Genomic DNA, 17,652 nt, shown 5'->3' with positions numbered 1-17,652 from the left:
ATGACACTGAGTGTTTTGTTTTTTTTTAACTGATCCTCAGGTGTACTTGGAGGGGTTTAAAAAGATGAAAACATTTTTGCTTACTAGAAGAAAAGGAGTGTCGTCAGTGAGTGTTCTGGTTTCTAGGAACAGCACTTCACATCTCTGTCAGTCCCTATTATGAGGCGTAATGAGTAGATTCCCTCCCTCCACATTAATAAAACCTTTTTTTTACCTACGCACATTAGGAAGGCAGATGAAGGACAAAATCCTATGCATGTTGGACTTCTGTCTGTCAAAACATGCACAGGATTGCACAGTAAGTCAATTACGTATGCATTATTTTCTCTCTGGTCCCAATCCAGCTGTGCACATATGCAGCTGTCAAGGCTGTACATGTGAAGCCCTGTTAGAAAAACAGTGATCAGCTGCATGGGAAGAGAGAACGAAGGGGGGGGGTGAAATTAAAGCTAAACCCCCTTGTGCTCCCTCTTGATCAGCACTACTGCTCATTTTCTTACAACAATTTCCTTATGCAAAGCCCCAGCAGCTGGTTTGGGGGGAAGCACTGCAGAAATAGCACCTGTTTGTTTATGCGGTTTCTCATCCAGCTAGGGTAGGAGTGGGGAACTTGTGGCCCTCCAGATGTTTTAGTCTACAACTCCTACCAGTCCCCGCCATTGGCTATGCTGGCTAGGACTTGATGGGAGTTGTATCTATCTGGAGGGCCACAAGTTGCACACCCCTGGGCTAGGGACATGTGCTCAGAAGCTTATTTCCATACTTATGTATCTCCTAGCTGGAGTGGGGGTATCTATATTCCATTAGATTTTCAAATATGTTCCTACCATGACAACAAAAGCAAAAGAGACCTGCAAACTGCAATGGCTGAAGGCACAAATACTTTGGGAGGACATAAAGTTGTATGTAGATGTGTGGTGGTCATCTGCCACTTTACTACCTGAGTAATCATTGTCTCTACAATCATTTCAGTTTCTAGAAGCTGTAATTTCAGGCTACATGGAACTAAATGGAATTTTCTACATGAGGCTTTTTATCTACCACTTTACCCAGGCTTCTGCTTCTGAATTCTTTGTGGAATTAAGATCAGATCCTTTACACATGCTTTTTTCTGAGTGTTTTCTTTCTCTGCCTTTCTGTACGTTTCATTACACAGCCACTAGGTGGTGCTGTGGCATAGCAAAATTGCGCAACTATGCTAGGGTTTCATTCCATTATTTCCAGATAATACCAGACTTTCCTCGATAAAAACACCTGCGGAAATAGTTACAAAGAACAGGAGAGGCCCTGGAGGAGGAAGATGTCATGTAAAGCAACCGCAAACTACCATGAGTGAGGAATCACAAGTGCACAACAAATGCCTTGTGGAGAAGGGCTCTAAGAGCCAGTTCATGTTGCTTTTCTAGAGTTTTCCAGGATGTGATTACATAATCCTGCCATATTAAATCTTCCAAAATACTACTTTTCACATTAATGAAGATAAAATCAATCATAATAAGATTACAGATGCATCTGCCTCCGAAATGTTTGTGTGAAACAGCTCTTAATGTATCAATATCTAAAGCAGTTCATTGATCCTAGAATGTCCTTTATTTACACAAACAAGATCCAACAGAGGTACACCCACCAGAATGGAGGTTTTAAATACAAAAACACTGCCAGAAGGACAGCCCTTAAAAACAGTTCATCAGAGTACATTTATCATACCATTACAGTAAAGTGACATGAAGTCCTTCTGATTATTGTGGAAGCCCCAGAGATGGAGGCCTCCACAATAATCAGCACAACTAATTCCCCTCCATTGGAACCAATAGAATGGAGATTAAAACAAACAAACCGTGCAGGATGGGTAAAGAAAGATCACCCCCTTACACCTTCTGCCCTGGTCAGCACAACCTGGCAGCGCTTTGGAGGTCGTAGACAATCTGCCACATCAGTAACTGTCCCAAAGTCACCCAGTGAGCATCATGGCTAAGTGGGGACTAGAACCTGGATCTCCCAAGTCCCAGTCCAACACTCTTAACCACTACATCACACTGGCATGGATGTTCCTCCAGCCTGGCTCCTCCTCGTGCCATTTGGGTAACATCAGAAGGTCTCTCTCACATGTGGAGGACTCCATGAGGTTTCACTCCATCAGTGTTGCCTCCATCTCTGGGAGCATGAAGGAACAGCATCAAGGACTTTGTCTTCCCACATGGTCCAAGGTTTCTGATATTACCCAAATGATGTGGGAACAAGATGCACTGACTTGGATTCCTGCATTGAGCAGGGGTTTGGACTCGATGGCCTTGTAGGCCCCTTCCAACCCTACTATTCTATGATTCTATACCACAGCTCCTGTGCTGCAAAAGAAATGTCAGAAGCAGCGCTAAGAGCAGTGGGGCCAGAATTAGTTTGGCAGGGACAAGAAGTTGGGCAGTACTTGTCCGAGTACAATGGGTGGTGATGGGGAACAGGACTTTCTTTGTGGTGGCACAAAAACCATGGACTCCCCTCTTACAGATGGTCTCCTAGTGGCCTTAAGATGGCAGGCCAGGGTGAGTATGCTGGTGCATCCTCTCTGGGAGCTCATTGTATAGTTTCAGGCAATAACAGAAAAGGTCTTGCACCTTCTTGCAATTGATTGAACCTCCTTAAGGCAGCAAGTCTACACATACTTACCTAGGAGTAAGTCCTCTGAACTTAATGGAACTTCTGATATTATTTACTTGTTTATTTATGTATTTAAAGCATTTTTTACCCCGCTCTTTAGCTGAAAAGTCTCCCAGACTGGCTTACCTAAGATCAACAACAAACAAGACAGTCCCTGCCTAGAGGCTTACAATCTAAAAACATGACACAAAAAGAAAGGGGGAGGAGGCGGGAGAGGAAAACAAGCATACAGGCACTAATTCTTAAAGTTACATGGTAGTTCTTATAATGACCAGCTGGAATAGAAACAGTTAAGGGAGAGGAGAAGCCAAATGGTGCTGGTCTCTCAGCAGAACCGGAGTGGCCCTGCTTCCCTTGACACTGTGCTGGAAGTGTAGGAACTTTGAACAAGTCGCTGCCCATAGATTGTAACATCAGAGGATGATGAAGGGCTTCTTCATATGGGTAGAGGTGATGTCTGACAAGTAATTGCTTAATTATGGCACTACACTGCTATTATTTTAATTTTAATGGCATTTTGAAAGGCTTTATGCAGCGGCCGGGGGGGGGGGGGGATCTTCCTACACATTTTCTTCTACTGAATATGCAAGATTCAGTGAGGTGAGGTGGCAGAGGAACTCCTGATGTTTTGTCATCACCTTGTGGCTAGAAGGAGAAGTGAATAAAATAACCATTATCTTTTCCTCCCTTTGGCACTGCAGTATGCACTTGCCTTTGGGCCGTGTTTTACATTTTTTTTGCAAACTCTACCATCATTGCTGCAGTTGTCTGTTTTCACTTGAACAGATCTTCATTTTTGTTAGACCAATCTTTCCATTTTGTGGCAAGTACAAAATGGGAACCTACTACCACTTTCCCCCCTGCTTTCCCCCTTCATCATCCACTCAGCCGTTTCTTCAGAACCTGCTCCAGAAGATGGAGAGGTTGGGCATTTGCACCATCTAACAACAACACTGTTTTCTCATTTTGCATCAGAGCACCCAAGAAGGTCAGTGGTAGTGTGTGAGAAATCTGTGTTTACACACCCTCTTTCCTGTCCAAGGCCCCAACACCAAATCCTGGAGCCAGCATAGTTTTTGTTTTCAGTTTCAATTACAGAACATTTCCAGTAAACCATGGAAAGAACATTTAAAAGCAATTACCTTCAGAGTTTGGCATTTGACAGCTTATTTAATGCAGAAAGAATGCACACTAACTTTTTGGAGAGGAACCCATGGGCTCATCAACCTGTGCTGAAGTAATTTCATTACTGCCCCCTGCAGCCCTATCCACATTTAGTCAAGGGCCAGACGGCTCAGTGCAAGTTTTGATTTTTCTTCGTCTTTGAACATGCCATATCACAAACTGCTTTTTATAGTTTTAGTTTGCCATGTGGCATGAAGGTCTGCTCTTCAGCAAACACAAGCCCAGTGCTGTCTATTTGCACAGTTCTTTGCATCCCAGCCATTTGTTTACATGTTCCCTTGTAAAGAAAATAAAAATCATTTTCAAAAGATGCACATCAGAGATCCAGAACTGTAGTATTGCATTTCTTTTGGGACTTGTGCATGTAATGTGCAGCCAGGCCCAAGTGCATTTACTCTGTAGCTGTGAAGCCCTTCCTGCTTGGTGGTGTCAGCTTTATCAGATCTTGACCATTTCCGAGAGGATCAGGTTGTATGCAAAAATACATCTCTGGCCTCCAGAACAATGTTCAGAGACAGAGTGGTAACCACCTATGCAGTAGTGTAGTGGCAAATTCAGAAGTGCAGGGTCCCTTTGTGACAGTCACAGCCACGCCCCCTCACAGCCACGCCCCTTCTAAGATTATACAACCTTGTAAGATATACAGCCTTCAGCTAGAATCCTGCAGCTAAGAGTAAGGCAGGGGTATTTCAATTGGATGTCTGAGAAAAAATGCAGGGGTGTTAAAATCTTTTTCGCTCGCTCGCTCAAACACCAACATTTTAGGTTTTCAAAAAATGGAAAGCTTCACCCTCTCAACTCAGCCCTCATGGACAGATCCCTTCTCATTTAAGCAGCCCCCTTGCAAACTCCCTTAGTGCCCCAACATTACCCTAAGCTCCTTCATTATATATTTTCCCCTCCCCCTCCAACAGAAACGCCCACACACCCAGCTGGATTGAACCACACACACACACACACACACACACACACACACACAGTGGTGTAGTGGAAATGCAGGAGCTCACTGTGACAGTCTCCAAGGGCAGTCCAAAAATTTCAGGCAGCTGTGTCAATCCATATTAACAAACCAGTTCTAGGAGCTTTCATTTCTACCAGGAGCACGTCTTTGGTAAAGCGAATAGGTCTTAATTGCCCATTCCAGACTAAGTCATCCCAAATACGTTGCATTCCAACATGGAACAAAATATTGTTGTTTGGAAAATTCATTCCCCCCACAGCTACAGGGAGGATCACAGCCGAGCTCAGAGGGAACAAAGAATTCTGAGGGGGGTGGAAGATGACATCAGAGTCCCTGCTAATGAAAAAGTGCTGGGGCTGTGTCCCTACGAGCCCTTCTTCCACTACACCACTGCACCTATGTGAACTCCACATGGAAGGCCAAACTAGATGTGACATTTGCCATGTAGTTTGTCCTTGCAGCATTGAATTTTCTTTAACAAATAGCTGTTGGGGGGTGGGGGGACTGAGTTGGACTGAGATCATGGCAAGGGGGATGGGGTCTTTAAGTGTTTTCTCCCACTGCAATCTGAATGGGAATCCCCCCCCACCTGTCTACTGTTTTCAACAGGAGTCCTATTGTTACCAATGGGAGCGTATCTCCTACTGTGAGTAGCAGGCATGAGTGTGCATGTCTGTGTAGGAGATTCCCACTGGGACTGTGATGGGGGCAAAGGTTTAAGCATCACCCCTCCATGACATGGTCCTGATCAAGTTCCCACACCAGGCTGGCTCTTTATTTTTTTAGCAAGTCAACTATGCAAGGGCAACCTACCTGACAAAAATCATGTCACGTTTGGTCCTTAGAGAAGCCAGCTTCTGTACCAGAAAAAGCTGAACTCTGCAACCACTATAAATGAATCATATTGTGCAAATATGCATTTCGTTACGTATTTGTACAGTTTCTGCTTCTGCCAGCCATGGGGAAGAGCAAGAAATTCTGCACCCCAAAAAACCTTGAATTCTGCAAACAGCATAAATGATGCACGTGAAGCATAGGTGTATACATTTTTGTATTTGCATAATTTTTTCTGCTTCTGCTAATCATGGGAAAGGGTAAGACATTATGTGGGGCGTACAAGCTCCAAGCCCTGGTTACTGGAAATCCCGCTAAGCCAATCTTTGCTTTTAAATATATCTTTTCACCCATAATGGGTAGAACTGTTATTCTGGGGAGTGGGAATAGAGGTGAGATTCAGCACCCTACACCAAATTCTGTGATTCTCCTCTGCGGTGCCAATTCCAGGTTTTTGATCTTCAATGTGGCCCCTCGCTCAGTGAGTCCACCTTCTCAACGCCATTGTCACCAGCTGCGCTTGCTCCTCATCCTCTTTCTCATCATTGGTACCACTTGTGTGCTTGACAGGCAGAGAGCCAGTGAGCAGGTAGGCTGTGGCATCTACTGCTCCTCCTTCTCTACACTGACGTTGCCTGGGCCAGAGCAAGAGGCAGGTGGCAATACTGAAGAGGAGGAGCAAGTCCAGGGGGCTTCTGTCAGTGGGCCCCTGCTGGGATATGGGTCCTTAGCAGGTGCCCAACCATGCCTACTCTTGACGCCAGCCCTGCTCTTGTGCTAATCTGTACAATGTGCATCCTTTGGGTAAGAAATGGCCCAGAAATGGCTCAGATTAATGCAGCCAGGCTCCCATTAGGACAAATTGCTGGCTGGAGAGGGCAGTTGGTAAATGTGCTAGTTTCTTCCCCATGGAATGTGAAAACTGAAAGTCAATTGAGCAGAGGGTGGTTCTGCCGGAAGTAAATGTATGCTGTTGTGTGTTAGATGCTATGGTAACACCTTTGGCTGTGACACCTCAGTGAGTTTTTTTCCCTAGGGTTATGTAGATATACAGTCTACTAGGCAAAAAATCTATTGCTGCCAGGATTTTATTTTTAACTTCAACACCAGAGAAGTCTGGATTAAAGTAAGGATTTTTGTATAACGATATAGTTATTTTGATGATCTAAATGGCTACACATAGCCTTGCTGAGAAGATGACACAGATAGACAGAGAAACGTGACATCTGCATCTTCTGGTATCTGACACAGCACTGCTTGGTTGTTCAGGCTGAACATGGGAACAGGTGCCTCGATCTGTGTAAGTGGAATGTAACTAGCTCACTGTTTCTAATTTGTGACCTATCCATATCTTGAAAAGCAAAAGAAACTGTTCTTTTATCTCTGAAGATTAAAGCAAGGAGCAGCTGCCACAACTAGAAAGACCCTCCTGAATATTTTACAAAGACTTAGGGTGCAATCCTATGCATGTTTCGACAGAAAGCAGTCCTACAACTTCCAGCATGCTGGCTGGAGAATGCTGGGAGTTGTAGGGCATTTTTCTGTCAAAACATGTGTAGGAGTGCTCCCTTAAGAGCTGTTTTTAACAATGCACTTGTTGCTATCTATTCCGTCAGTGTTCTTGTCTCAGGTTTTTCCTGCCAAAATTTTCTATTTAACAACCTGATTGCGAGCATGTTTACTCAGAAGTAAGTCCCATTGATTTGAGTGTGATTTCCCCCTCAAATAACTATTAAACTATAGTGATTGACATTCACTTTGATATTCACTGTACTACAGTGAAGTTTGCATTTTTTCCCCCTCTCACCCCACCACTTCAAACGGGATGTGGGAGTTGAGCTGGTGCTTGAGATTCAAATGTAACATTATGCTGGTGTTCATAATTAAAATGTAACATTGGCCCTGTACGCATGATCACTGTGGCTGTTGTTGGTTTATTTGAGGGTTGTTTCCTCCTCAAACAAGCCATGCCGCCCAGGTATGGACAACACGAAAAGCCCGCCTGGGCAGGTAATTAGGCAAATGTTGCTTGGCTTGTCCTGGGAGATGCTGCAATTTAAACAAGCCACCATGGCTTGTTTAAACCACTTGTTTAAGCCACAGTTATTATGCAAACCAGGCAATTATGTCATAACTGGATGCACCAAGTTTCATTGTCATTTTTTCAAGGCCCAAGAGAAATATTGCATTGCAGTGTATTACATCTTTCCTGGTTCCCTTGAAAATGGGTGTGTGGTCATGTTTGACCGTGAAACATAGGATTGTATCCTGAACATGCATACCAACTTTTATGCTGCTATCTCAGCCTTCAGGACAGATAACAATGGGTTGGTTCCAAATGTTCCATTCCACACACAAAACAAGTTCTCTTTACAGAAGGATCCACTCCAGAATTGAATGTTTGGGTCCAACGCAATATATCTTGCATTCTCCTTTTCCCCTTGAAAACAGGTATGTGGGCTTGTACCTAAAAATCCCCTTCATGGATCACTGCCTTGTTGTGGCGAAGGGGCTTGGGAAACTCAGTGAAGCCATAAGCTATGCCGTGCAGGGCCACCCAAGATGGACAGGTCATGGCAGAGAGTTCTGACAAAATGTGTCCACTGGAGAAGGAAATGGCAACCCACTCCAGTATTCTTGCCAAGAAAACCCCATGGAACGTATCACGAGGCTAAAAGAGAAGACGCTGGAAGATGAGCCCCTCAGGTCAGAAGGTGTCCAATATACTACTGGGGAAGAGCAGAGGGGATTTCCAAGTAGCGCCAGAAAGAGTGAAGCAGCTGGGCCAAAGCCGAAAGGACACTCAGCTGTGGATGTGTCTGGTGGTGAAAAGAAAATCCGATGCTGTAAAGAACAATATTGGTTAGGAACCTGGAATGTAAGATCAATGAATCAAGGTAAGCTGGAGGTGGTCAAACATGAGATGGCAAGATTGAACATCGACATCTTGGGAATCAGCGAACTAAAATAGACAGGCATGGGCGAATTTAATTCAGGTGACCATCATATCTACTACTGTGGGCAAGAATCCCTTAGAAGAAATGGAGTAGCACTCATAGTCAACAAAAGGGTGGGAAAAGCAGTACTGGGGTACAATCTCAAAAATGATAGAATGATCTCAGTACGAATCCAAGGCAAACCATTCAACATCACAGTAATTCAAGTCTATGCCCCAACCACTGAGGCCGAAGAAGCTGAGGTTGATCGGTTCTATGAAGACCTACAACACCTTCTAGAACTAACACCAAAAAAAGATGTTCTCTTCATCATAGGGGATTGGAATGCTAAAGTAGGAAGTCAAGAAATCACCGGGATAACAGGCAGGCATGGCCTTGGTATACAAAATGAAGCAGGACAAAAGCTAATACAGTTTTGCCAAGAGAACACGCTGATCATAGCAAACACTCTTTTCCAACAGTACAAGAGATGACTCTACACATGGACATCACCAGATGGTCAATATCGAAATCAGATTGATTATATACTTTGCAGCCAAAGATGGAGAAGCTCTATACAGTCAGTAAAAACAAGACCTGGAGCTGACTGTGGCTCAGATCATGAGCTGCTTCTTGCAAAATTTCGGCTTAAATTGAAGAACATAGGGAAAACCACTAAACCATTCAGGTATGACCTAAATCATATCCCTTATGAATATACAGTGGAGGTGAGGAATAGATTTCAGGTATTAGACCTGATAGACAGAGTGCCTGAGGAACTATGGACACAGGTCCGTAACATTGTTCAGGAGGCAGCAACTCAATCCATCCCAAAGAAAAAGAAATGCAAGAAAGCAAAGTGGCTGTCTGATGAGGCTTTACAAGTAGCTGAGGAAAGAAGGGACGCGAAAAGCAAGGGAGAAAGGAGAAGATATATCCAACTGAATGCAGAGTTCCAGAGAATAGCAAGGAGAGACAAGAAGGTCTTCTTAAATGAACCATGCAAAGAAATTGAAGAAAACAACAGAATGGGAAAGACTAGAGATCTCTTCAAGAAAACTGGAGATCTCAAGGGAACGTTTTGTGCAAAGACGGGCATGATAAAGGACAAAGAAGGCAAGGACCTAACAGAAGCGGATGAGATTAAGAAGAGGTGGCAAGAATACACAGAAGAACTATACAGGAAAGATCTGAATGTCCCTGATAGCCATGATAGTGCGGTCACTGAACTTGAGCCGGACATTCTAGAAAGTGAAGTCAAGTGGGCCTTAGGAAGCATTAGTAACAACAAAGCTAGCGGAGATGACAGTATTCCAGATGAGCTATTTAAAATCCTAAAAGACGATGCTGTTAAAGTGCTGCATTCAATATGCCAACAAATTTGGAACACTCAACAATGGCCGCAAGACTGGAAAAGGTCAGTTTACATTCCAATTCCAAAGAAGGGCAATGCCAAAGAGTGTTCAGACTACCGTACAATTGCGCTCATTTCACATGCCAGCAAGGTGATGCTCAAAATCCTACAAGCTAGGCTTCAGCAGTATGCGAACCGAGAACTACCGGAAGTACAAGCTGGGTTTCGAAGAGGCAGAGGAACTAGAGATCAAATCGCCAACGTTCGCTGGATCATGGAGAAAGCAAGAGAATTCCAGAAAAACGTCTATTTCTGCTTCATTGACTACGCTAAAGCCTTTGATTGTGTGGATCACAACAAACTGTGGCAAATTCTTAAAGTGATGGGAGTACCAGACCACCTTACCTGTCTCCTGAGAAACCTGTACGAGGGTCAAGAAGCAACAGTAAGAACCAGACATGAAACAACTGAGTGGTTCAGAATTGGGAAAGGAGTATGACAAGGCTGCATATTGTCACCCTGCTTATTTAACTTATATGCAGAGTACATCATGAGAAACGCCGGGTTGGATGAATCACAGGTCGGAATTAAGATTGCCGGGAGAATTATCAACAAGTTCCGATATGCAGACGATACCACCCTAATGGCAGAAAGCAAAGAGGATCTAAAGAGCCTCTTGTTGAGGGTGAAAGAGGAGAGTGCAAAAGCTGCTTTGAAACTCAACACTAAAAAAACTAAGATCATGGCATCTGGCCCCATCACTTCCTGGCATATAGAAGGGGAAGAAATGGAAGCAGTGACAGATTTTACTTTCTTGGGCTCCAAGATCACTGCAGACGGTGACTGTAGCCATGAAATTAAAAGACGCTTGCTCCTTGGGAGGAAAGCTATGGCAAACCTAGACAGCATAGTAAGAAGCAGAGACAACACCTTGCCGATAAAGATTCGTATAATCAAAGCTATGGTTTTCCCAGTAGCAATGTATGGCTGTGAGAGCTAGACTATAAGGAAGGCTGAGCACCGAAGAATTGATGCTTTCGAACTGTGGTGCTGGAGAAGACTCTTACGAGTCCCCTGGACTGCAAGGAGGTCAAATCAGTCAGTCCTAAAGGAAATCAACCCTGACTGCTCATTGGAAGGACAGATCCTGAAGCTGAAGCTCAAATATTTTGGCCACCTAATGCGAAGAGAAAACTCCCTGGAAAAGACCCTGCTGCTGGGAAAGATTGAAGGCAAAAGGAGAAGGGGATGGCAGAGGATGAGATGGCTAGATAGCATCACCGATGCAATGAATATGAACTTGAGCACACTCCGGGAGACAGCGGAGGACAGGAAGGCCTGGCGTGCTATGGTCCATGGGGTCACGAAGAGTCGGACGCGACTGAATGACTGAACAACAACAAGGGCTTCTTCACATGGACCTTTTATCATGCTGTTGAGACGGCTCTCTCACAGAAGTTTGTGGGCTCTTTACATGATGCTGTGAACCTCCAGGGAGTCTCTTGCACTAAGTGCCCTTTGTTCCATGTTTAAACAGATAGCAGATAATTGGCTATCAAATTACCCTGTTGTGTTCTGCTTGAGTTCCCTCTGTGAAAAGAGGAAAAGCAGCAAGAAGAGGAATGAGATCAATGAAAGATAATGGAAGACTCAGATACAGGGAGAAGGAGGGGGAAGGGGGTGGGGGGAAAGGAAGTGGGTGAAAAAGGGAGTAGTTGTGATCCTGCATTTATAATGGAAGCAGAAAGCCCCGTTTTAAATGCAGGATTTTAGGCTGGTGTAGAGATGCTCTAAGTCACAATGAATCCAGTGGGATTTATTCTCAAGTAAATGTACCCAAGATTGCAGCTTTAAACTTGTCCATATTAGGAATGGCGGAGAATTCTGCCATGGATTTCAGTGAGGCCGAATGCACTGGCATTCGGCCCCCCGAAATCCATGGCGGAACGGCCTGCCCCTCCGCCCCCCGTGGATTCCCCCCGGGACGAAGCTTACCTGGGGCAGATGTTTTGGATGGCGGCAGGTCCGGCGGCAGGTCCGGCAGCGGGTCCGGTGGCGGCTGGTCTTTCGACCGGCTGCTGCAGCTGCCATTTGCATCTGGGTCTTTGCCGTGATAGGCTACATAAGTATTTACATAGCCTATCACGGCAAGCCAAGCAAAAACAACAACAACGGCGTATGCAAATGGCGGCGGCTACGGCGGCCGCCATTTGCGTTTCCTGTTTTTTGCTGTTTTAGTTTACGTAAATATTTATGTAGGCTATTATGGCAAAAAAAAGGGGAACACAAATAGCATAGTGGGCGCTATTTGCGTTCCTTTTTTCCCTGCCGTTTTAGCCTATGTAAATATTTACGTAAGCTATTACGGCGGGAAAAAAAAGAACGCAAATAGCGCCCACTACGCTATTTGCGTTCCCCTTTTTTTCCCGCCGTAATAGCCTACGTAAATATTTACATAAGCTAAAATGGCGAAAAATAGGGAATGCAAATGGCGGCCGCCGTAGCTGCCACCATTTGTGTACGCGGGTTTTTTTTTTCCCAGCCGTGATAGGCTACGTAAATACTTATGTAGCCTATCACGGCTGCCTGGCTGGATGCAAATGGCAGCTGTTATGGTGGCCGCCATTTGCGTCCGTAGCAGCCCGTCCGTGGCCGGAACTCCAGCTGCAGACGGGCCTGGCTGGCTGCGGAGCGGAGCTGGCCAGGCAGGATTCCAGGGGGGAGGACCGGATCGCCTCCCCCCCATCAAGGATACCAGGGGAAGGGACAGAGCACCTCCCCCCCAACCGTGAATCAATTCTGCGAAAAGGTAAGTGACTTTCATACATCCCTAGGGTAGAAATTATTTCTGTGCATATTTTTGTCATGGCAACAGAAGTAAATAACCCAGTATATAGCATATTTTAAATCAGTTATGTTTCTGCAAATGTGTAAGAATTAAGTTTTAAAAAAACTACAAAATGCAAATGATACTAGAGGCTTTTGACCTGAAAGATGATATAATAAAAAGATCCTTTTAACATAGCAACATTATAAATACTAGCTAATAATTGCATGACAATTAAATTCAGTGTGAGGTCTGGCATCAATTCATATTTGATATTTAGATTGTAGAGAGCTTCGGCTATCGGGTGGTATAGAAGTGAATGAATGAATGAATGAATGAATAAATAAATAAATAAATTGCGCTTCAGCCTTTTCTATGCCATAGTTGTTCACTTTCAAGTAACCTGTGTGATGCTTTTATATTGAACCCCTATTTCAGGGGTCCCCAACCCCCGGGCCACAGACTGGTACCGGCCCGTGGCCTGTCAGCAACCGGGCCGCAGGTGTGTGCGAAACCCCCTCACCTTGGGTCCGCGCGGGGGGGGGAGGTGATCTGTCCCTCACCCCCCTGGAATCCTCGCCAGCCCCAGCCAGCTCTGCTCCACAGCGAGTCCGCAGTGCTGCCAGCCAGCTCTGGTTGCTGGCGGACGTCCGGCTGCTGGGACGCAAATGGCATCTGCTATGCGGATGCCATTTGCGTCCCTGTTCTACAAGTAATAGGCTACATAAATCTTTATGTAGCCGATTACTGCAAAGAATAGGGATGGAAATGGTGTCTGCGTAGCGGACGCCATTTGCGTCCCAGCGGCCAGAAGTCCGCCAGCGGGACCCCCCCCCCCGGTCCATGGAAAAATTGGACCAGTCCCTGGCGCCAAAAAGGTTAGGGACCACTGCCCTATGTTATTAGCCTACTCATGGTTACTGACAGACTTACGAATAAGTATGACCTATTTTAGAGAGAAAAAAAAGTCAAAAGGGCAATTTCACTTTCCAAAATGTGAGATCCAACCAGCTCCACAGCAAACAACCCCTCCTTTTATTCAGAAGTTACTGTCTGTGCTAGGAATAGTAGAACCCACACCAAAATGATGACCTCATAAGGAATGGAAAGTTTGACTATATTACATTTATTATTTATAAAATGGTAGAAAAAATTAAAATGCTACAATGGTTCAGCTGTTTTAGGGCACAATCCTATGCATGTTTAGACAGAGAGAAGGCCTACAACTCCCAGCATTCCCCAGCCAGCAAGGCTGGCTACGGAATGCTGGGAGTTGTAGGCCTTCTCTCTGTCTAAACATGCATAGGACTGCACCCTTAAAAATCTTACAAGAGTTGTGGCATCATCCAAACTGTCAGTCTTACAAGGAGCTGTGGTGCACTGAGGAGGTAGCACAGTTTCCTCAGTGTTCCTTATGTGGTAATTATTATGCCTCAGAGATGGTGGGGTGGTGGCGTTGGGGCTGCCACCCCCTGAACACCCCAGCAGCTGCTCATAAGACTGGCAGTTTGGATGATGCCACAATTTTGATAAGATGTTTAAATAGCCAAACTTTTAATGAGGTAATTATCTTGGCATGGGCTTTTGGACTGTATGATAGGCAGATGTAACCAGCTGAATATTCCATTCTGGATTGCTTTGGGGGAGGCTGGAATAAAAACCAGGTCTGGATGTGGAATCTGGACAGACTTGGACTTCACTTCAGGCTCTGATTCAGGCTCTGAATGTTGGTTGTTGTTGAGCCATGGATTGTTCGTTGAACCGTCGGTTAGCATATTGTCTGAACTCAGGACACTTTCCACAGGGTGGCTGGTTAACCATGCAGTGTGGCTTATTTTTCTTGAACAAGCCACCTTGAGAACCCATGGCTTGTTGTTATGTTGTTCAGGGTGTTTAACAAGCCACACTGCATGGCTAACAAGCCACCCTGTGGAACATGCTAACGCACAGTTTAACAAACAACCCATGGTTCAGAACAACCCACACTCAACCACTGATGTGTGAACAACCCAATTCAGAGGTCTCTAATACAGCACAGGATCAACAACCTATTCCATGCTACACTGGAGGCCTCAGAACCCACAATTAAGCCCTAACTCAGCTCACATGGAGCAGAGCAGGAACCCACAGAAATTCACTTTCAGTAAACGTTGATCGCAGTCTGTCCACCTCAACCTGAATCTAAGAATCTGGCCTGAAATCATTGGGTTGGATTCAACACCATCCCTAATCAGAGCAATGCCTTTTAGCATTGCACATATGCAAGGAAACAATGAGGCATGTTCTCCACAACAGCGCAAGCAGGTCAATGCTGTGCAATACACAATGGGGAAAGAGCCTAAATAGGGTCATTGCAGAATCGTCAGAGCAACACTACTACTTCCAGTAGATCTTGTTCTGTGGAACCAAGGTTTGGCTACTTTCAGGCTTTAATCACACTTGTAATCCCATGTTTAAAATGTCTTGTCAGACACATTTTTATATGGAAGAGACGTAAAATACATGATTCTCCTCCCTCCTTCTGTCTAAAGTGGTGCATCCCAGCAGAGTGGCACCATCCCATTCTTGTGGTGATGTAGCATGGCTCTTGATGCTGCTGCTGGAGATCCAGAGAACCGTGCATGAGTTCCATGTGCCCCATGAGGCTCTGAGCATGTTCATTTAGACAAGCAGCCCCTTGGGTTGCTTGAAACACAAGGGAGTCTTAAGACTAATTTGTGATGGGGCATTCTGTGAGTGGGGTGGCGGTGGTGGTGCTCGCTATTCAGTGAAAGACAAAACTGGTCTTACATAAGCACTTCAGTGCGTCCACGGCTGCAATTCTATACAGTGTATGCAGCGACCACTCTTCCCACTGCCGGCAGAGTCTCCACTGCCCACATTGCCGCTGTAATCTCCCCCGTGGCATGCTTGGGAATCCCAGCTGTAATCTCTGATCTGTTATCTACTGCACCTCTGCTATACCCCTGCTAAACACACTTACATGGAAGAAAGTTCCACTGAACCCAATGGGACTAACTATTTATTTATTTACAATATTTATATACCACTCCACATCAAAAGATTTTGGAGCGGTGAACAACAAAGATAAATGAATAACACACCATATTAAAACAATTAAAAGATTTTAAAAGAAACAGATTCTGAACTTAATAAACCATGGCTGGTCACTCAAGGAATGCCTCTCGAAATAACAATGTCTTCAGGAGGTGCAACACAATTTTGGCACCTGCCTGACCTCCAAAGGCAGGGAGTTCCACAGGAAGGGGCCCACCTGTCAGGAGTGGCCTGGCGGCCTCTTTCAGTAGACTTCAATAGCCAACTCAATAGCACTCTTTCAGATGCTAATCACCAGCGACTAAGCAAGGAACAGCAGAGTGGCCTTTGCGCCGAGTAGGCAGTTGATCCCTGTTTGAAGGAGAGTCACTTGAAGACCCTGAACTTATGGGCTAGGGAGAGATCCTCCCTCTTTTCCTTGGGTCCATGGGAGGCAGCCATTGCTTGCGTACCCAGACGGGCACTACGCCTCCTTTCCGCACCCTCCATCGCTCATCGCTCTTTGCATCTGCATTGAGCGTCCAGCAAGCCCCACTCCTGCACTTGCTCACTGCCAGGGTCACTATCTATCTCAGGAATGCTGGCAGGAGGAATCTCTGCCAGCTGCTGTGCCTGTGAGGGATGAGCTGGCTCCTCTCCCACGGATTGCTGATCCTCCTCAGAATCAGAACTGCTCTGGGGTTCTATCGGCTCAGTTTCCACACTGACACCACCACACTGAAGGCACTTTTCCTGGTGGACTCCAGCCAGGCCATGGGTCCATGTGGAACCACCAGGGACATGCCCTCTGATGACCTCAGTGACCGAGCAGGTTGGTAAAGAAGAAGGCGCTCTCTCAGGTATCCTGGCCCCAAGTTGTTTAGGGCTTTGTACACTAGTAGTAATACCTTAAACCTGGCCCGGTAGCGAATAGGCAGCCAGTGCAGTTCCCTCAGCAAAGGAGTTACACACTGAAAAGGGGCAGCTCCCGACAACAGCCGAGCTGCAGCATTCTGCACTAGCTCCAGCTTCTGGACCAACCTTAAGGGCAGCCCCACATAGAGAGCACTGCAGTAATCCAGTCTTGAGGTAAATACGTATAGGATTGCACTATAAAGCACCTCTTAGGATCTCAGCCACTGTTGTAAATATTTAGACTTCAGGGATGAAGAAAACAGCATCACCAGCAGCAGCTTAAGAGTTTAAGGTCCAATGTGGCCTTCCCCAACCTGGAGCCCTCTTTATGTTTTGGGCTTCAACTCCCAGCGTTCCTGATCATTGGCCATGCTGACTGGGGCTGAAGCAAGTTGAGGGCACCAGGCTGGTGAAGCCTGGTCTAATGCATCTCATTTTAAGTGTATGATTGATTACCTATATCTGTGGTACGGTCTTTAACCCTTTCTGTTATCCTCAACAGCAACCTCTGATGTGTATCATGGTGAAATTGTTACGCCTCATGAACTTTGTGCAAACCAAGCCAGAGGTCAAACCATTCAGTACAACAGATAAAATCTTAGCCTGACTGTCTGCATTTCAACACAGTGGTGGTATGCAGCAACAAATAATAACCAATAAATCCAAAAGCCTTTAAAAAGAAGGCAATGTTCCTTCATGCAAATTGAAATCTGGCTGGAGCTTTTAAAAGGCACAGATGGGAGCAATGGAAACCTTTGGTTTTGCTCAACTAGCAGAACCAAATTTTCATTGCCAATCTCTGAGTTTTTTGTAGTCTTCTCCTCCCAGTATTGTGTATTAATATTGCATGCTATGGTTGCTGGGTTTTTTTACACCCCCCCCCCAATGTTTTTCATGGCTCATGAGAGCCACAACACTGTTGTTAAGCATTTTCATTTACTGCTCTTCA

The 17,652-nt window shown here is 45.3% G+C and overlaps 1 protein-coding gene across 1 annotated transcript in view; it reads left to right on the top strand.

The window, feature by feature from the left end:
• The first annotated feature begins 1,759 nt into the window (after positions 1–1,759).
• Positions 1,760–17,652, top strand: part of LOC146350651 (protein FAM13A-like) — a 35,931-nt gene continuing 20,038 nt past the window's right edge. The window contains exon 1 of the mRNA XM_084845635.1: positions 1,760–1,936. Coding sequence (XP_084701761.1) covers positions 1,760–1,936 — 177 coding nt within the window. The remainder of the gene's footprint in view (positions 1,937–17,652) is intronic.

This window comes from Heloderma suspectum, chromosome 3 (assembly GCF_057233095.1).
Source record: "Heloderma suspectum isolate Gila_16-S chromosome 3, 16-S_ref, whole genome shotgun sequence".
NCBI lineage: Eukaryota > Metazoa > Chordata > Lepidosauria > Squamata > Helodermatidae > Heloderma > Heloderma suspectum.
The sequence above is the reverse complement of the archived record's forward strand: the minus strand, read 5'-3'. Positions and strand labels throughout refer to the sequence as shown.